This window comes from Corvus brachyrhynchos, unplaced genomic scaffold (assembly GCF_000691975.1).
Source record: "Corvus brachyrhynchos isolate BGI_N302 unplaced genomic scaffold, ASM69197v1 scaffold36, whole genome shotgun sequence".
Classification (NCBI taxonomy): Eukaryota; Metazoa; Chordata; class Aves; order Passeriformes; family Corvidae; genus Corvus; species Corvus brachyrhynchos.
Genome location: NW_008238441.1, coordinates 601,244 through 622,359, shown reverse-complemented (window position 1 = coordinate 622,359; position 21,116 = coordinate 601,244). Strand labels below are relative to the sequence as shown.

The following is a 21,116-nucleotide window of genomic DNA, read 5'->3' as shown; positions in this document are numbered from 1 at the left end:
TTTCACAGAGAGTAGTTGCCAAGGCAGAATAGGGGAAATGGGCAGTGTTTTTATGGTTCCATGGTTATCCTATGACCTAAAGGCGTAATGGGAACTTCCATTAGGTGTTTAATTGTGATCTAACAAATTTATAGGTAGGATATACCTGGCAAAAACCTCAGTTCTTTTCTGGCCACAGATGTTGGTAAGGGTTTCACTGAGCCATACTTGTAATTTACATCATGAGATGATTATTATATTGAGTTTATGTGTTTGTGTAAGTGCAAGAGTACAAGAGAGATTTCAACACGCTGCAAAGAGTGCCATGCACAGCCACAGCAGCAGCTGGGAAACAGGTGTCTGAGAAGAGGGAACCTAAACCAGGCTCATCACAGAGGGGAGAAAGCTGAGGGGGAACCTACTTGCAGCTTTCCACAGCAGGCAGTTCATAGAGACATAGGCTCTTTTCAGAGGTGTGGAGTGCAGGACAAGAGGCAGTGTATGCAAGTTGCAGCAAGGGCAATTCCAATTTTGCTTAAGAAAAAATTATTTCCTAAGAACACTGTGCAGCCCTGGGGCAGGGCCTAGAAAGGAGGTGGATTTTCTGTTGTAGGAGATTATAAAATTTGGCTGGACAAGCCTTGCTCTAACTCAGTGATGGCCTTGTTCTGAGCAGGAGATCAGATCAGAGCGTGTGTTGCTCTACTACATTCCTGTGGTGGGAAGCTCTACAAATGCCTTCAGTGCTTTAGGAATTGAAGAGAGACCACATCAGAGCATAACAAGCCAGATGTTGAATGACATGAAAAAATACTGGAGCTATGGTTTGTGGTCTCATCCAGAGATACTTGCATGCATGGAGCACTTCTGTGTTGCTCTCACACTAGCTCCTCAGGATGCCAAAGTGGCACAGGAACAGCCAGCCTGGCATCCTGGGCATGACCTGGAGAGATTGGCCTTGTGCATGTCATGACTGAAATGCCCGTAAATGCAGATGAAACACTGTATACCGTGTGCAGTGTGAGTTCAGTAAGGAAGAGTTAATTAGCCTTATCTACCGTGTTCTGTGTTTTCAGGTAAGTGGAGTGTTGGCTGAAAGGGTCATTCCTTGGCAAAGCCTGTATTTTCTGTATTAGCTTCTAATTCGTTTTGTGTCAGGCAACCGCTTTTCCTTCTGAAGTCAAAGATTTGACAAAGAGAATCCGCACAGTGCTCATGGCTACTGCTCAAATGAAAGAACATGAAAAGGACCCAGAAATGTTGGTAGATCTCCAGTACAGTTTAGCCAAATCCTACGCAAGTACCCCAGAGCTCCGTAAAACGTGGCTGGACAGCATGGCCAAGATACACGTGAAGAACGGAGACTTCTCAGAGGTAATTTGTGTGATTAAAAACGTGGTGCGCAACAGGACAGATTTACAGATGACATTCTAATAATTTTCCTTTGTGCTTTGCAGGCAGCCATGTGTTATGTTCACGTAGCAGCCCTCGTTGCAGAGTTCCTGCACAGGAAGAGTAAGTGTCCGCTGTTTGGGAGGCACAAGGAAGATGATGGTGGGGCTTGGGGGTGTCAGAATCTTTTTGAAGACAAGCCTCTCTTAATTTGGTAAATTATTATTTTATAAACAAGCTAAAAAGGGAAAAAAAATATTGCAGTGTATTAAGCTAGAAGATCATGAGTATTTTTTAAGAAATTACTCCAGCTGTTCATACCTGTTTACTTAGACAGCTATGCTATCATGGTGCTGAGTGAAATAAGAACTGACACATCATGTCTTGGTTTAAATGTTCACTTGTATTTTACATCAGGAAATGTGTTCACAGGGGAAGGCCGTGTTAAAAACTGAATCAATATGATCATCACAGTTATTACTATAGGCAGTACAGAAAACTATATAATAAAGCAGTCAAAATTCAGTCAAAAAATGAGACTGTAGCCTGACCATACATATATGCAAAGAACAATCAGAAAAAAAGGAGAGTTTTGTGGCTTAGTGCAAAACAGGAAGGAAGGACAGACCTGTGTGTTCTTAAGTTACACAACATTGCAGGTTTTCTTTTCAATACCTGTTTCACAGTTGATATATTGACCTCATTTCTCAGTTCCATGTAAGGGAGTAATTGTTGAAGTGGACCCTTAACATTTCAGAAAGTTAAGGCTGCATAAAAGCTGATTACTTGCACTGCCTTGCTTGGAAAGTTCTTCAGTGCCCTGCTCAGGAGGCTTGGAGTCCCTCCAAATTCTGTACTTTGTCTTGGCAAAGTGGAAAAATTCAGGGGTTGTTCTTGTGATACATATGCACATTTCACGTGGCTGCAGAGAGGAGGGTATTGAAAGTTCTCAATGTTTTATTTGTACACAAAGGCTGCTTACCACAACTAGTGGTAAAGGAGAACTCCTAAAAGGGAAGAGGAACAAGTCCAAAGGAATATTAAATGAAGTTTGAACACTGAGTTATTTCTGTCACTGGCACTCTTTACATCTACAGAGGCTGGAATGGTTCACTGAAGGCTGAACTACACAAAGTTTTGGGAGACATAACTGTGCTTCCTTGCTAGGAGTGTGCAATGCTGTCTGCTTACCACCCAGCTCTCCAGCAATAGCTGGATAGGGGTAGAATTACTTTTATTCCTTGGTAGTTGGTGCTCTGTTTTGGATTCAGTGTTAGAGTAATGCTGACAACGCACTGCTGGTTTGGTTGTTGCTCAGTAGTGCTTACTCTGAGTCAAGGACCTCTCAGTGTCTCATGCGGTGCCAGTGAGGAGCTGCACAAAAACCTGGGAAGGAGAATAGTTGGGGCAGCTGACCTGAACTGGCCAAAGGGATATTTCACATCTCAGAATGTCATGCCCAATATATTAACTAGGGGAGTTACCTGGAAAGGGGGCTGGTCTGGGAATGGGTTTGGCATTGGTCAGTGGGTGATGAGCAACTGTATTGTGCATCATTAGATTTTCTTGAGGTTTATATCTCTCTATCTATTTTTATTATTATTATCATAGTTTACTTTGTTTCAATTATTAAACTATTCTTATTTCAACCCATGGGTTTTACTTTTTTTCCCTGATGCTCCTCCTCATCCCAGCAGGGTTAAGTGGGGCAGTGAGAGAGTTGTTGAGCAGTACTGACTTGTCAGCTCAGGTTAAAGTACAGCAGCACGACACATTTGAGATAATTCCACTAATCCATTTGCTTTTGTCTTTCCCAGTGGATGCACTGTCTTCAGGAAAATCACTCCCAACATTGATGAAGAAGGTGCAATGAAAGAAGATGGTGGGATGATGGATGTACATTACAGTGAGGTGAGGTCCTGTACTGTAGATACAGGATATTTGATATCTGATTAGGATTTAGTTTTGGACTTTGTTCATGTGAGCTCTAACAAATTGCAGTTGTGCACTGCTATCTGTAAACAAGACTGTTTGTTCCGCTGCAATTTCCCAAGAGAAATCTGCTCTGAAGAATTTTCTGTGTATGATTCAGACAGGTAAAACTGATGTAAGTTCTTGGTTCCTATGAAAGGCTTTTCTAGCACTGAGACTGAAAAAGCTGCACCACAACCTTTGCCTGCTGTGTTATGCAAATGCTAATGCCACCAGCACAGGGCAGCACAGCCAGGTGTGGTATTTCCAAGGAGGGACAGAATGAAGTCAAGCTCTGCAAGGGAGAGGTCATCTTAGGGTCCTCTGGCATTAGGGCTGTGCTGCAGGACACCATGTTAACAGAACAATCCAGAAACCATAGCAAGGCATTGGGGAAGTGGGTAGATCCACCCATGAATCATAAAGTCTCATAAGTACTTCTGCACCATTGGGTCAGCCACGTGGCTGAGCGAGGTGGCCCTGCAGCCCAGCTGCCCATTCATCAAGACTTGAGGATCCTTGGCACCACAGCCCACTGCTATTGCACGCATGTTCCTTGAACGTGTTTCTTAGATGCACACCTCTGACCTCCAGTGCTGTCATGTCCATATGCTCCCAGAGGTTTTGTGGTTTCCTGGGGAAGTAACTAAATAACCAGGACATACTTGCTGGCTACTATGCTAATGATTTATGAATATGTAATGAACTTTTGAAAAATAGCTTGTCCTTTTTCTTCTTCTTCCCCCTTCCCCTCCCCAAAATTTAGAATGCCTTTAGAAAGGCCAGGAATACACAGGGTTTAAACTTACGTAACTGTGATTACTTATTCTGGGATCTGATAAAAGTATCTGAAGTTAAAATGGTTTTATCTTCTAAGTTGGAGTGTTATTAACACCACCCATTTGGTTGCTCTCATAGGAAGTCCTGGTGGAGCTGCTGGAGCAGTGTGTAGATGGCCTGTGGAAAGCAGAGCGTTATGAAACAATTTCTGAAGTTTCCAAACTGATCATTCCTATTTATGAAAAGCGGCATGAATTTGAGGTGGGTATTTTGAACTCGTTTGCATAGAGCAGGTGATTTTCTAGACTGCTAAGAAAAAAACAGGGGACTTCTTTATTTTTGAAGTTACAAATTACTGAATTGGTATCAGTAAAGCACACACTGTGCTTCATTGTTGGTTTTTAAAGAAATTAGTGAAAGCAATGATCTGAAAGGTAATTATCAAAGCTAATGACATGGATGACTCATGTTTAGTGAATAATTACCACCGTCCTTCCTGTAAAATAGAACTGTTGTCATTCCATATGCTCATCAAAGCTAGATTCTTTTTGAGACCTGAGGTTTTCAAGGGTTAAAAACAGAATGAGAACAGTTCAAAGAAAAGACTAGATCTGTGGGTAATTCAGTGGCAAGTGGAGAGGAAGGAAGGAAGGAAGCTGTTCTTAGCCTTGCTCCTTCCCACCACCTGCTGTGACCTGTGCTTCAGCTTAATACTGGTCCCCTTTCCCTCCCTCTGCCATGACAGAATATCTGGCCATATAACTGAAGCTGGGGGAAGCCTTGCCTCAATCTATTTTTTTCATTGTAAAGCTGTTTTTAATTAAAAAAATATTGCCAGTTGCTCTGTCTGTGAAGGCTCAGTCAGGAAACACGCTGAGACAGTGCACTCAGCCTTCTCTCCAAGGGTAGTGGTGTTACTGCAGTCTCTGTTACCCTGCAGACCTGACACTAAGCATGTACTTAAAACCAGGTTTTTCAAACAAGAGTCCATGAGTTCAACCTCTTTAGAAATTAAGGTTTCAATTCTCCAGAGGATTGTGTTCAGATATCTTAGTAACTTCTGGTGTTAGCTGGAATGTCCTGCGTGCAAAATCCTGCTTTCATCATAATGTCAAAATCTGATTTCCAGAAACTCACCCAGCTGTACAGAACACTCCATGGAGCATATTCTAAGATACTGGAAGTAATGCACTCAAGGAAGAGGCTTCTTGGAACCTTTTTCAGAGTGGCCTTTTATGGACAAGTAAGCATATACACTGGCTTGCCAGCAACCCCTCACCAGGCAATCTGGCCCCAAAAGCTGCTGCTCTGTCAGACCTGGAGCTGAAAAGCTCCTCTGGTGCAGCCAACCAGTGTGTCTATGTGAATGTTTTGGTGTTGCACACTGGGGATGAGGGTTTGTGTCTGTCTCTAGGAGCACTTGATTTATTACAAAGTTTATGATTCTGCTGGTAGGCTTTTCCTAAAACAACTCAGCAGTTAGGAAATGGCTTAGTGGGTTCAGAAAACACAGAAGGGTTTTTTGTAATTACAGTTTTGTAATTACAGTTACACAGACACAATTTAGTGTGTATAGTATATAACCAATAACAGTATATAACCATAGTAGTCTGTTACAGTAGTAGTAACAGACTTTTTTCTACAGAAAATTGGTGCTCCCTTCTAGGTATTATCAGAGTAAAAGGTTATGAGAGAAGCTGGAGGCAAAATATCTATCAGTGTTGGTTACACACATGTAGAGATAGGTAGTATTTTTGTTAGCTGAGGTAACTGGAAAACTGAATAAAATCTGGGGCTCGGAGTCCCAGGAAGCAGCATGATCTTATCATATCTCGTGAAGTCTTCTGAGCTTAAAAGCAGTTGTGGTTTTATTTTTTCTCTCCACCTATAGCAGTTAATCTAATAAAGTGTGATACCCTCATGTCCTTTCTGTCTCTGAACAACCTGCTTCTGCTTGTGGACTCATAACCATGGGGGAGGTGCAGGACCCCTCTTTAGAAAACACCATGTAAATTATATTAGCCTTGCCTTTTTTCATTCTTTCTTTTAGAGGAGATGATGAATACCCCTGAAATCATCATGAGTTTGTACCTTTGAATGCCACTGTCACTACACACACAACATATCCGAGCACTGACTGTTGCTGCAGAAAACATGCATTTTATATTTACTGTCATCTTCTCTGTAACTTTGAATATGTAAAAAGTAAATAAGGTTAGCAACAGATAAAAGGAAACAACTGCTAGCTTAGTTTTCCAGAAGCTGTGGAAATAACTGGATCAGCCCTTAAAATTAGGCTGTGTAGCATCCTGGCAACCAGTACTTGATCCAGTTTTGCACTTTAAAGCTTTTCTGGGTTTATATTCCAGCTACATGCAGATAGCTTAATGCTGTGTCACAAATTATAACTGGAACAGCTCACCAAAGCATGAAGTTCCCATGCTGTTTCCATTATGGGCAAGATTGGTGATGCAAGCACAGCCTTTGATGCAATTTTGTCTCTATTTACAGTAAATACACCAGATCCCACTTCCCTGAATACAAGAGGAATTAAAGCACAGGAAACCCATTTCTTTTTTTATTGCTTAAAGTCTCTCTCAGCCTACACAAATTCCTTAATTTCAGACTGTTCCTGTGGCTCTGCTGTCAGGGCTTTCTCAACTTACGTATCTTTTTGTTCCTTCTCTATACCTTGTTTGTGTATTATTTTCTCCTGCCTGTCTCTTTCCAACCTTCCAGAAGTTCAAATGCTGGCCAAACCATCTTCCACATTGTTTAGATTTCTCACTGGTTGTCCTCAAGTAATGACGTGTTGTGTTTGTGTTGGTTGGAGAATTTTTTTTTTTTTTAGACCATTCTTGAAGGAATCTATTAAACAGGCAAAGTTCAGTGATACTTTGTGAGCCATAGCCTTCCAAACCTTTTTGGCTTTCTGAAATGTTAGTAGAAACTTGATTTCCAAGTAGCAAATCTAAGATAAAAGTTTTCCAAATGAAGAAACACGGCTATTCCTCACTGCTTTCTTTTGTGGTTAATGCCAGACATTCTTTGAGGAAGAAGATGGGAAGGAATACATCTATAAGGAACCTAAACTGACAGGCCTCTCGGAGATCTCCTTCAGACTTCTTAAACTTTATGGAGAAAAATTTGGGTCAGAGACTGTAAAGATTATCCAGGATTCTAATAAGGTAGAGTTAAACTGCATGCTTTGTGGAGCTGAAAGAAGATGGCAAAGCATCCCTTCCTTCTGCCAGTGGGAGGGGAAGAATGAGCCCTCTCATCCACCTTCTTACAAACACCCTGCTTCCAATTGCCCCTGGCATTCTCATGCTCCTGTGTGTGGACATGTTGCACAGCTTGACAAGTGTTGGTGTTGCTCTGGCTCCCAGGTGTGAACTGTGAGTGGGAAATTGCAATCCCCATCGCACTGAGCCTTGTTGAAGGCATTAGAAACCAGCAAAGAGCATCAGGTGACTGGAAGCAGAGCTACTTCTCGTTGCTTTGATGCTGCAAGTCTAAAAGAAAATCTCTTTGGGCCTTGCAGCCTTAGCTCCTTCCTTTTCATATGGAGTACTTATTTATGCTCCCTGCAAGGGCTGTTCATATCCTTAGGCTGCAGTGGGATTTATCTGGGTTACCAAAGACAGTGCTGGTGATCCCGAAGCTGGTTTAGTGCAGGCTTGCAGGTTTGCCTGCCCCAGCACTGTATGAGCACTGGATCACGGTCTGGAAACTTTGTGGTCATATTAGAAGGGCTAAGTAGCCCAGGCCTGTGCTGCATCAATGGATATGGGGATGTGACTGCCTGCTGCAGGAACAGCTTGTTTGGCACCAGGTGATATGTTTCTTGTGCCATGCCTCCTTGTCTTATCTGCTGGTGGATGGTCTAGACATCCCAGCTCAGGGCAAAATGAGCACTTGGTGTGTCACTGGCCTTCATGCAATGAGGCAAGGTCAGCAGGGAATTAGTGTAAAACAGATCCCAGTGGATAGATTAGCCAATTATAACTTATTAACCTTTGCTCCTCCTGTGAGTAACCCTCTTATTTCATAGGTCAGCATTAAAGACCTTGATCCCAAGTATGCCCATATTCAAGTGACTTATGTGAAGCCCTACTTTGAAGACAAAGAAATGTCTGAAAGAAAAACTGAATTTGAAAGAAATCATAATATCAATAGATTTGTATTTGAAACTCCTTTCACTTTATCTGGAAAAAAGCATGGCAGTGTGGAAGAACAATGTAAAAAAAGGACCATTCTAACTAGTAAGTACAAATATCTGAGCATGAGACAGTATCAGTAACTGTTAGGAGACTATTATAGCTCATGAAAATATTCCAGAAGTGTCACAAATTCTCTCATCTTAAACAGAATTGTGAGACAATATCTGGTTGGGAGGCGGAATTTACATTGTGTTTTTATGTGCATATTTTTAGAGATTAAAAAATCGTGCTGGTAAATTATAGCCTTGTTTGGGATTTCACTTCCCCAGGGGCAAGAATCTGCTTGTATATGTTCTATGAAGAGTACGACTGTGTGCTGCATGACTTTTCAATCTATACATTTCTTTTGCTGTTTCTGCTAGCTTTGAACTCCTTTCCATACGTAAAGAAGAGAATTCCGGTCAATTATGAACATCAGGTTAATTTAAAACCAATTGATGTTGCTACTGATGAAATAAAGGACAAGACAGCAGAGCTGCAGAAACTCTGCAGCTCTGCTGGTGATGTTGACATGATCCAGCTGCAGCTCAAACTGCAGGGCTGTGTTTCTGTGCAGGTCAGTCTGTTTGATGTCTGTTCAGAATTGCATTTACATACACAGCTCAGAGTGAGGCATTGTCACAACACAACACATTTACTTTCCAGAAATCATTAACTACCCAGGCTTCAGGGCTGCAGCCACCAGCCTCCAGCACAGCTTCCCGGTCATGTTCAGTGCTACAGAAGTGGGTGGCTTGTGGGAATAAACGTTTTCTCCAGTGGTGTTTACAGTGTCAAGTCCAAGTGTAATTGCACATTAATTAGCCATAAGTAACTGCTGAAATATACTTAAGTCTTGAAGATTGTACTGTAAGAATCAGGCACAAACAGCCTTTTTGGAAGCCTGGATTCTCAGTCTGGGTAAGTGACCTTAGGACTCAGACCATGTTTATTTTCCACGTGGAAATAAGGGAAAAACATGAGGAAACAAACTTAATCTCTCTTTCTATCTCCATTTAACTTTTCATCTTAAAAACATAGATGGAAAAACAAATACTCAACTTTTGAAACTTCAGGTGCCTCTGGTGACATTAGTAATGCAGAGTTGATGGCATTGAAATAGAAATAGTATGCTGATCTTGGGTGGGGCTTTTAAAAAATTATTATTATTCCTTTCACAAGTGCCTTGAGCATCTCAGCAGGAGTTCTAGCATAAATGATTTCTTCTTTCATTCTAGGTTAATGCTGGTCCTTTGGCCTATGCCAGAGCTTTCCTAAGTGACAGCCAGTCCGGCAAATATCCTGCTAAGAAGGTGAATGAGTTAAAAGAAATGTTCAGGTAGGATTTCTGATGTAGTAAAAACTAGCAGCTGGCTGGAAGATGGTACCTACTTTGATTATATTTTTGTCTGTCTCCAAACTCAGCAGATGCTGGATGCTTAGATATGTCATATAAAGTCTTATGGGGTTATAGGTGCTCACACATGAAAAAAGCCAATGAAATTATATTTATCAAGAGTTCCCAAGTCCAGGGCTGTGCTCTCCCTGGGGAGATTTGCTTGAACACTTGCTTCAACAGTTTGTGTGGAAATTTGAGATTATCACATGAAGTGTGTTTGAAAACCAGAGATCTGACAGTCCTGTATTCAGGGGTCTTTGATAATGTGCATTGTTTGCCAGTTTTGCCCAGGGGATTTTTTGCTAGCTAATGACGAACTTGAAATATTTTAAAGCAGATCCTTTCCCAGTTTATGGAAGAGCACTGTTCTTGTTTCTGTTGCTAGTTTTTGAAACTGTGTGACTTGCACAGGTGTTTTTCTAATTTCTGTCCCTTAGGGTAAGTTTTACCTCCCACTTGAAAGTGTCCCCCAATTTATGATTAGGCAACTTGTGTTTTACCTCAGGATGATGAGTCTTTGCCACACTCTTTTCTGGACCTCTCAGGTGCAACCAGTTATCCACCAGCCCCTGCATTTGTTACTCTGTGCTGATGACTTCCATTTCACCTATTTCTCCATTCTCATTGTATGGAGAAAGCATCATTTGGGCTAATCTCATTCTCCTTCCATGTATCAAGTAACTTGGATCAGGGAGTAATCCCTGAAAACATGCCGTGCATGGTTTTACTTTCCAGCCTTGCAGTGCAAACACAATCTCCATTTCAGTTGTGAATGCATTTTCATTGAGTTTTATAAAAAAGGAAAATATGTGTGTTAAATGAAACAACAATGAATAACAGACCCAAGAAAGAGCATTATAGCTCCCCATGGTGTGAACTTCCTTCAGGAGGGTGTCTCTGCTGTTAGGAGCCTGACCTCTCACAGCCCTGCTGTGTCACATGCACCCAGCTCTGGCCAGCCCTGCAGGACTGGCTGTCCCATCTACTGAGGATCCAGGCTCTCAAAGGAGCTCCAGCAGAAAGCCCAATACCTGTGTTTCAGTCCCTCTCCATTCCCTGATTTACTGTGCCAGGGATAATCCTGGAATATGACTTGCCCCAAACACTAAAGAAAAGGAGGTGGGAAATACTGAGATTTGCGTGTCTGTTCAGTTGCTTGCTTTGGTAGAAGGCTGGACTGTTGTAATGCCCCAGGTTCATTCCTTTCCTCCCCAGGAAGTTTATCCAAGCCTGTGGAATTGCTCTGGAGCTCAACGAGCGTCTCATTAAGGAGGATCAAGTGGAGTACCATGAAGGGTTAAAATCAAACTTTCGGGATATGGTGAAAGAGCTTTCTGACATCATCCATGAACAGGCATGTACTGCATGGTGGGAGCCCACAGAAGTGGCTCTCTGTGCTTGAAAACTGACTAAGCTGAAAACTGGCTGGGAACTAACTGAAAATGTGATCACTCCTCGTGTTCTGTAGCTAAATATAAAAGGGCAAGTAAGCAAACATGAAAATTAAGCAGTATATTTGGTGGATTCCTAAAACTTCTTTCTGTTGACTGAAAGACTCGGCCTGATGCTGGTATTCAGAGTGCTGCAGGGTGGAGTGTTCAGTGACACACCACTGCCTGCTGTGGTCATCAGAAATCCTGTGCCACGTTTTGTATCATGTCTGCAAATCATAAAGAGGTCACAGGTCAAAGTTCTCTGGCAACATTTCCATTTCCTCAGTTATATCCAGATTATGGGGGTTTTTTTAATATGTTATTTTTCCTTACGTATGTTTTCTTATAATTTTTGCCTAATGCCAACATGCCATTTATATGCACTGTTAAAGTTCATGCTAATTTATTTGATCTGTGTTTTTATGTTTTCTTGGATCTTTCTAGGAAAATACATTTGAATAGTAGCATCATAGAGGTGAGAGATTCAAAGAGCAGTTGTACTTCTACCTAATATCATGCTGTGAAATTAGATGAGAACTGGCTTTCTGAAGTAATTTCCATACCTCTGCTCTTTCATTTTGACATTAATGACAAAAGAAAGCTTGTTGTAGATTTATAGCATCAAGGATATAAAATCAGCAGTACAGATTGCATTGGGGTCCACAGAACTTGAAATTTAGAAGAATGTTTTCAGGATCTCCCAGTTAGTCAATTTACTGACAATGTGTGACTGTGAATTAAAGATGTAACATGTTAACTCACTAAAAATGGATAGGCAAATTCCACAGTCAGTTGAGTAGTTGTTCACACTAATTGAAAAATTTGCAAGTGGCAAAATAATACAACTGCACCAGGCTGCTGTTTGCAAATAAGGTTAATTTACAATAAAATAATGCTTGTGGGAATCAGAGTCTTGTTGTGGAAGAGTACAATATCATTTCAGGGAAACAGTCTCATGATGGGATGATTTTTGTTGTAGGAGTGTAAGGGTGCATCCGTTTGAGAGTGACTGCTGCATTCCTGTTTCTTTTGTTAGATTCCCTTTCTATTCTGCTCATGGCCACCATTTTTTTAGTTTGCAAACTATTGATGTTGCATATATGCCATACTGGTTTTTTCATTGCCACTACCTGCATACTCCACTACTGAACTTTGCTCAGAGAGGCTTGTTCATAAGAACTGCCACCTGCTTACTCTAAGCTGTTTGCCAGTGCCAAGACATCTAATTTGCGTGCAGCTGCTGGAACTTCTGTGGCTTTTGAATTTTGCAATAGTCAAATCAAAAACAAATCACTCAGTCCTGCACTGTCACAGTACAATAGTTAAGATTATTTTAGAACAAAGAAGCATTGTTAAAACACACTCCCTGTTACCTCAATGGATTTATCCACTGCTGTGTTGTCTTTGGTTAAGGAGCAAAATATGACTGCAATGTCCAGTGAAGGGCTCCCTGGGAAGGATATACTTTTCACTTTCTTCTTGTAATAGCTCAAAAGGCAGCTTAAATGACTATGTTTGTGAACACTGTTTTTCATAGTTGCACAACATTATGTACAACAGCTGACTTGAACTTTGCATTGCCATCAAATGACCTAATATCTAACAAATTCAACCTATTGGAATGAGTTTTCTTATTTTGCAACATTACTCAGTTAAACATAAAAAGTGTAGTGCATTAACTTAGGTTCTCATTGCAAGTAACATACGCTTTTCTAAATATTATCAGTGTCCCAAAGCAACACAGTCAGTGCCCTTCGTTTGAGATGCAGGGGCAGATGGGAATCACTGGGTCAGCCTATGACCTTATTTACAGATCTTTTAAGCTAAAATGTAAAGACAAAAAATTGGTAAATGGGAGCTGAACAGGTCCAGGAAGTTTCAGAGACTGGCAGAAAGCTGGATGTCCAGAAGCTGTTTATGATGGCCAGTGATCTCAGTTTCACTAATGCAAGTTAAAGGTAACTTAACTTGACTGGTGAACCACATGGTGAAAACAAATACACAGTCAGCTCTGCCAGTCCAGTTGGATCGTGCACTGTCAGAGTGTCCTTCAGGCTACAAAGTACAAAATTTGGACACAGATCTCACAGTCTGTGGGATTTAGCTGCACCTACTCCCCATGCTTACAAAAAAACCTATTAGAATTCTGTTACTGCTAAGACATAATAAAAAACTGTTGTACAGAGAACTATTTCTTTCCTACAGTGCATAGCTGTAGCTAAAAGTGATCCAGTAATACACAGAATAGTGTGTGATATATTAATGCTACAGAAATTGCTAAACTACTCTTCTTTCTTATTTCTTTGTTATGCTGCCTTTGTGAAACAGCTTTGAAGACAAGGTTGGAAATCTCTTTTGCATACCTTTTTAAGCAGCTTGATTATCATAATGAAGTGAAACCTGTATTGAATTTGTGATTGTTTTGCTTTGTTTAGATCTATCATGAAGACACAATGCATTCACCATGGATGCAGGACTCTCTTCATGTCTTCTGTGCGATCAGTGGAACCTCTAGTGATGGAAGTTACTGCTCCCTCAGACCCACTGCTGACATATAAACGTATCAGTCATATTTTACAGAGCCTTCTCAGGAATTCTTGGAACTGTACAAAGGATGTTTAAAATAATCCATGATGAGCAAAGATTCAATTTTGCGGTGGTTTGGTTTGGTTTGGGTTTTTTTTCCACAAAAAAAAGTTGCCATGCTTTCAAACAGAGTGCTTGCTTACTTTGCTGAGCAACATTGAAAGTGCCTGGGCATTGCACCACTGTGCTTCTTTTCTACTATTTTTTTTAAGCTAAATGAATAGCAGGATGTGGAAAGGCAGTTATCTAAATATGTATTGATTTGCTGAACTATGAATCGAAACAATAACATACTATGTAAAGTTGTACAATGGAATATAGTAAAATGTAAAACTACTTTGTATATATAGGGAGTATAGAGTATATAAAATTTACCATTATATCATATTTGCTGCTAAAAGATTTGTTGGACAGAAGACATGAAGAAGAAATTGTAATCACTGGTAAGAGACCTTTCTCTTCTACAAAGTGACTTGGGTCCAGATACCCCTATTGCACTCAATGAGAGTAAACTTGCCCTAGTCTGGAATAACTAAAACCTAAGTCAGAAATTAAAATTTTCATACATCCTCAGAGCAGATATTTCTAAAGTAATCTCCATGAAAGTTGATCTTACTGTAGCTGATTCTAGTTTTGGGTAGTCTTTCACAGCTGCAGGAGAGAATAGATTGTACTCACTGAGGTCAAACCTGAGAGATATGTCATTTGATACAAGGTTTCATGCTTGCCACTCATGGTCTCGCACAAATATAAACTCTGAGAACAGCCTAAATTGAGTTGGAAATTATAAGGTGCTTTAACAGCTTTCAGAAAAAATTCTAATAATTGGAGAGATGTGGTTTAAAAAATTGCAGCCCATCAAAATAACTTATACAAAGTTGAGGGATTTGTTAGCACCACAAGTCACGCACGTTCCCTCCTGTTAAACAGATCTGTTCTCTGAAAGCTCATTGGTTTTGTTTCATAGGTGGTTGGAGAAAATGTATTTTCCAGAATTCTTTATTCCTTCTTCCTCTTCCCAAAGCTTTCATACATTCTCTCTTTTTTAATAATACACTTCAGATTCAGGAAGAAGAGAACAGTTCAGTAATTCTTTTATCCAGTGACATTTTTAACATCCGTGTTTTTCAAAATCCTATCAATTGTAAATATGATTCCAGTAGTTCATATGGGAAGGGTGGGAGTTTTAAGGATATGTAACAAAATGCCATAATAAAAGGACTCCAGCTGGGTTTTTAGCTTGGCTGTAGTGTCTATAAAATGTTAAGCTTCTCAATCTTTGTGACAAAAATTATCTTTGAATAGTAACTGGACCACATTTCAAAATGTTTATTATGCATGATTCTAAATACCTACAATTATTCGTATTCTGAGAAAATAATGTTGTGATCCATAAATTCACCCATTAGCTGTTTCAAGCAAAATACAGATGTGCCTATAGCAAACCAGACACATTTCTGCTTCTATGTGCTTTTGTGCTAAACGGGCTCTAAATTTAGCACAAACAGAGGAGGAGAGACTAGTGTGTGTAAATATGGTTAGCACCTTCCTGATTGTTCTGTTTCAACAAATAATATTTAAAAGCATATAGTGACAGTTTTCCAAATTGCTTTACTAAAAAGTGCGAAGCTCATTAATAGTCAATCCAATACAAGATACTTTTGGAGCTACTTGACCTGTAAATATCAGTAGTAAAGGCATATCTTGACTACAGTCAGCAATGATGAGATATGGACATCCCAAAGCTCTTGCACCATAGCTCTTTCAAATACTACAGGTAACCTAATAGTTTTCCTGGATTTGCAGGGAGATCCTTATGCATGTTTTTTGATATCTTTAATGTTCTGAGATAATACTGTTGTCTGAATTTTTGATTTCTATTCCTTATTTTTACTGGAATTCCAGTGAAATTCTTACTTGTATATTCAGATGTCTTTAATGGTCCGAGATGAATTTTCGTCTGAACTTCTCAAGCTGTTGATATTGGAGTTGTCCTGTCATTTCACTGTCATATACTGGAAAGCTGTCACGGTAATTTGGCCAAAAGAGAAGTGCTTAATACCAGTCCAATTAGAATATATACAGTCACTGCATTTCAGAATATACAGTTTTAATGAATTACAAAAACGATACACCCTAAGGATTTGCCTTCTGTCCTCCTAAATAATTTTTCTTTATTTTCTACAGAAAAATCTCCTTTTTAGATAGGTTATAAAAAGACTGGTAACAAACCAGCTTGTTTTTCCTTTATGTATTCACCGATCTAGAAAGGATGAGGAATGGCCATTATTTTACAGCTGGTTTTAGACAGTGGTGCCAAGAAGATGGTCACATTTTCTCTATCCTTTTCTTACGTAATTGTCCCAGTTTAAAGAAATCCTCCAGATGTTTTCTTATTTATGGCTGAAAGAGCTTAATTCACAGGTATATCTGGAGAGTGTACTATATATGTGCCTGTTTTATGTAGCTGATACTCACATTGGGTACATCCTATTTGCTACTTTTTTGAGAAGAATAGAAATGTCTCTAGTTCATTAACATTTTTTATTTTCTTATATTGCCTGAGGAAAGGCAGGATTTTTTTAGTCTTGAAAATTTAGTGGAACGTATTTCAAATTATGTCCTGGCACACACTCTTGCTATATCTCTGTTTGGCTACATTACATATTTTATCTGAATGCCTCTAATTATTTTTGCTGCAAAACTGCTGTGTAACACATCAAGTCTTCAGAATGGATGTATTGATAATTTTGCATAAAAGGAAAAGAAATGGGATAAATGGGATGTGAGGATTAAGAGGAGTTCGCTACTCTCAGTATCAGGGTTGGTTTGGATAATGGTAGGTGTCAGAGCCAGATGGTTTGCAAATAGGACATACAAAGCAACAAAGGGTCTGCCAGTATTTTATGTACAAGAATTTGCTTTTAGAGATTTAGAGAGTAAGAAAAGTGTAAACATTTTCTCTCTTTGACCTACTGCTTTTCTCTCTGCAGAGGGATTAGAAAGTATTTTAAGAAAAATAACCTCAGAGCTCCATTTCCTTCCCCCAAAAAAACCTGAAATGAAGAACTTACTGCAGTGAAGGATGTATTTTTACATAATATTTGGTGTTCTAAACTTCTTCTGATATCAGGACTTTTCATGAGATGGGCCAGCAAACAAAAAAGCATGGATGAGAGAATACCTGTAGTGTGTAACATGTTTGGTTTTGTTCCAGAAGACCGTTGAATGTACACAAGACAGTATTTTGATATAGAATAAGACTTTACATAAACATAATACCTTTGTCTCAAAGTAGGTAATATATGTTTGTTTTCCCTTTCTAAAGAGACAGAATCCCATGAACTCCACATTATGATTTGAATAACTTGACCCAAAAGAACTGGAGAAGAATGTAAGTGGAAATTATGGACTCAAAAATTTAATAGAAATTAAACTACATCTTACCCGATTTACCCACTTGAGGAGAGTAGCAGGTGTTGATGTTCACTGAGCTGAGTTGGCTAAATAAACAAGGGGTTTTTACTGTGTTGAGGAGCACTGTGTACAGCTAATTCTATGCAACCAGAGTGTAGTACTTAAATAGTATGCTTGTGCCAAGCAGTGGCAAACCAATTGTGATACGCACATAATATTTCAGGTATTTTGGATGTAATTTACTCCCTTTTCATGTAAATCTAACACCTGCTGCTACATAATCATAACAGGAGTACTTTTATCCTGCATGTTGTACCTACATATGTTGTATGAGCCCTGTTTAAACTTCTGTGTGTGAAAGAACAGCACCTCCCATATGCCTCAGTTCTTAACTGATGTACTGGACACAGAGGATGAACAGAGCTGCTCAAGATCTTCCTGAGATCAGCTATCCTATACTGCTCTTTTTACTTTCTTTTTCTTGAATAATGAATGATTTTTACAAGAAGCCAGGGAAAAAAATTGCATTGCAGTCAAGTTCAGAGTTTATTCCAGGTCAAAATAAAAGACTACAAAACCAGGAAAAGTAAGTGTTGCAAGAAACATGTTTTGCCTAGGGTTTTTTTAATTTTCTCCTCATTTCACAGAACAGGGTGAGTGATCAGAAGCTGATACCAGTGTAAGATTCATGGTACTAAACCCTAGTGCACTGAGCTATCACATATACTCCCTCTAAAGAAGATTACCATAATAAATCTTCAAACACAGAAGTACACCAAGTGAAATGGTGAACACTAAATTATTCAGCAACAAATGGAGGATGTTGACTTAGAAATCCTAAAGGAGCATAAGCACCGCAGCATCCAGCTCAGGGAAATCCCAAAAACATGATTCATCGGGAAAACGGAGACAGTCATACACACAAATTTATCAATAGAAACAAGATGTGAATCACAAGTAAGGAAACATCGCAGTAGATCACCTCACTTTTCCTAAAGCATATCCAGTAAGTTTGTGGTTGGGTTTTTGCTCTGTTCTGGAGTTACAATTTTCAAACCAAGACTTTTGCTCTTTGAGGATGTATTTATTGTTGCTCTTCAACTAACTCAACTTACATGGTGGGGAGACTAATGTATATGCCCAGGCAGTTGTACCAGCTCTTACATGATGATTACATGTAAGTCAGGTATAATTATTATTTACCTTGCCAGAAGATAAAGTACAAACTGCTTTTTCTACTTCTGTCTTCTGAGGCTTCTGTATGGGGCTCTTGCAAGCCTTGGCCAAACAGCTGTAAAACCAGGCTTGTGCCCTGCCTCCCTTGGTGGGTAAAGGAGTAAACTTGCCAAATAAATAGGTGAATTAAATAGATCTTGGTACTTCGGGAACAGTGAGCAGAAAAGTTGATGCATGGGCTTGTAATAGAATTTATCAGAGGGGGATACAACATTTGCACAAACATGCCTGGTTCCATGTCCACCCAAAAGTGCTCTTCAAAGAAGGTGGGTTTTATTCCACATAGTTTCTGATTTCCAGGGGCTTGGGCAGCAGTTCAGAGAGAGTTTGAAGAGTTCATGTCTGTTGTGAACATGTATCACAAAATTCTAGATGTCCCTAAAGAACACTGAATAAAGAAGATGACAAAGTTTGAAAAGGGAGAAGTCACATGAGTCAGACTGGGGTTTTTTCAACACAGTTTTGGATTTTTGTGCCTTAGATCCAACTGTATTCTATTTGAGCCCTTTTTTGAACTGACCCCAGCCATCTTCTGAAGAGTCTGTAATTATGTCAGTTGAGACCTAAAGTATTGACAGAAGCTGGTGCAAAATCAGAAAGGAGGAATCTCAACATTGATGTGGAGCAAGTTCTGGTCCCAAAAGGGACAGTTCCCCATAGCCCTGTGCTACTAATAATCATTGCCTCTTGCTGGACGTAGTAATTGTGCAGGCACACCAGGCATTGGCACCATTTGTTAATCTGATTAGGGATATGCACAGGAAAAAATCGTTGGATTTTTGTTTCATTGCATCTGCAAACTCACTGCATGGCCCCACAATCACTGGCTTTGGTTACGTGGGTGGAAAAGGCAGAAACACACAGCCAAAGGCAGGTCAGTAAGATGATTGTAAATCAGTTTATACCAAGCATGAAGCCATAGCCCAACTATGTGCTCAACAGATCATTTGAAAGATACCTCAGGTGTGTCTATACGAGTCCCAGTCACTACTGCGCAGGTGCATTGGCTCACAAGAACATGAACGAGCATGAGATTTACAACAGAAAGATGCAGGACAGGACTTGGTGAGATTGAGAAATGGGAAGTCTCTGGTAGGTGGCAGGGATCAAAGGCTCTGGCAGCAGTTGTGATTGCTGTGAATCGGGATGGGAATATGACAACGAGCTGAGCATTCGGGGAGAAGGAGGAGAGAGAGGGGGAAAAATGTTTCAGCTGCTGACAATGTTGATGGGCAGGCAGCCAAAAGCAGTGAACGATTTTATATGTGTTTGGCACTGCCTCTCCTGGGAAGAGTTGACAAAACAGAAAGAAGGAAAGAAAACAGCAGCAAGGAAACTGAAAGCAAGTGAGGGGTTGTATGGATCAGCTCTGCTATACAAACGTCCTCACTAGCAGGCGTAGTCCACGCTTGCTCTAAGTAGTTGCACAATCTGATCTCTGTCACACAGCTTAAATGTTCCACATCCTGGAACTTTAAACCACATTTTTATTTGATTATAATTGCAGGTCCTTGGGCACTTTCTAACAGCAACTAGAAGTCCTCTTATTTCACAGGGAAACAAACAGGCAGAAAAGCAAAAAAGCCCAATATTAACACAGGATATTCCCCACCCTGTCATAAAAAGATCCACTTCCCTTTTTCTAGAATGAGTGTCTAAAAAGCAGATGAACTCTTGCAAAACTCCTTGAGGAGCTGAGTAAATACTGAAACATTCTGTTGGCTTAGGAATAAGTTAATTTTAGTAAGAAATTTTGGGTTGCCTTGAAACTCAGCCAAGTTTCCTCCCTGCTGGATCTACACTATTTTTAGAATACCTGTATTTGGGTGGTAACTAGGACCAAGCTTGCTAGCCACCACAAAATTCTAGTTCAGAAGGAAAAGCCTTATCCCAAATATTTTATTCTCCTGAAATTTATCAAAATAGAACTTACGTCCTATTCCCAATTCTGTGAAAATTTTGGAAAACTTGCTGCATCACACCCATAAATGTGAGAGCAAAATTCCAAGTGACCATATTGTATTTGGAAGGGGCTGAAGCAGAGGGCGTTTGGGGAAGTTTGTAGAAAGCAGATCTGCAAAAACAAAAAAAAAAAAAAAAGAAGAGGAAGAACAATATGCGTTTTTAGCACAGATGAGAACTGTAGAAATTAGCTGAATTTTCAGGAGGGACTTCAAAAAGCGGCATTCTGCCAGGGGGTGAATCCAGTTCTCTGGACATCCAGAGAACTGCTCGGGGATGCGCTAACGTAGCTGCTTTCGTGGGAGAGGATATGAACCATACCCCGTCTGGGGCACGGTTCAATGGCTGTAGCAGACAAGTGTAAAACCGGTTGTAAAAGGAAAACTACTTTGACTCACAGAATGAGATCTTTGTGAGTCTATGGCCGCGCTGCAGTGCCATGTGAGGGGAGACGGAGGGCATGGGGCTGGCGGCGGAGTGGGTGCCGTCCCCGCAGGGGCTGTGCGGACACCGCCCGCATCTCGCGGCATCGCTGCGGTTCCGCGATTGCGGCACGGCCAAGTCCGGGCTCGGGGAGGCACCGACGGCTCCAGCGGAGGGGAACTCAATGGTCTCAGAGTCTTTTCCAATCGAATTGATTCTGTGAAGTGTCTCTGTGCTGAGCGTGCGGGAGGCAGCGACGCGGGACAGGGAGCGGCAGGGCAGGGGCCGTGGGACGGGAGACAACAGAGGGAGAGCAGTGTGAGGCCGTGGGACGCT

General features: G+C 40.5%; 2 protein-coding genes across 7 annotated transcripts in view; both read left to right on the top strand.

Moving 5' to 3' along the window:
* DOCK11 (dedicator of cytokinesis 11) overlaps positions 1 to 17,745 on the top strand; it is a 63,322-nt gene extending 45,577 nt beyond the window's left edge. For 3 of the 5 annotated variants that reach the window (XM_017736614.1, XM_017736613.1, XM_017736616.1), the window contains 12 exons: positions 1,138 to 1,353; positions 1,437 to 1,494; positions 1,739 to 1,741; positions 3,179 to 3,282; positions 4,261 to 4,383; positions 5,252 to 5,365; positions 7,164 to 7,310; positions 8,177 to 8,387; positions 8,708 to 8,901; positions 9,563 to 9,663; positions 10,939 to 11,077; positions 13,592 to 13,731. In XM_017736614.1, coding sequence (XP_017592103.1) covers positions 1,138 to 1,353; positions 1,437 to 1,494; positions 1,739 to 1,741; positions 3,179 to 3,282; positions 4,261 to 4,383; positions 5,252 to 5,365; positions 7,164 to 7,310; positions 8,177 to 8,387; positions 8,708 to 8,901; positions 9,563 to 9,663; positions 10,939 to 11,077; positions 13,592 to 13,714 — 1,533 coding nt within the window. In that variant the 3' untranslated portion in view covers positions 13,715 to 13,731. Of the gene's footprint in view, positions 1 to 1,137; positions 1,354 to 1,436; positions 1,495 to 1,738; positions 1,742 to 3,178; positions 3,283 to 4,260; positions 4,384 to 5,251; positions 5,366 to 7,163; positions 7,311 to 8,176; positions 8,388 to 8,707; positions 8,902 to 9,562; positions 9,664 to 10,938; positions 11,078 to 13,484; positions 13,498 to 13,591 lie in introns of all 5 variants that reach the window. The other 2 variants (XM_017736615.1, XM_017736612.1) reach the window with 2 other exon arrangements.
* Positions 1 to 21,116, top strand: part of IL13RA1 (interleukin 13 receptor subunit alpha 1) — a 39,629-nt gene that overhangs the window by 2,288 nt on the left and 16,225 nt on the right. The window lies entirely within an intron of this gene.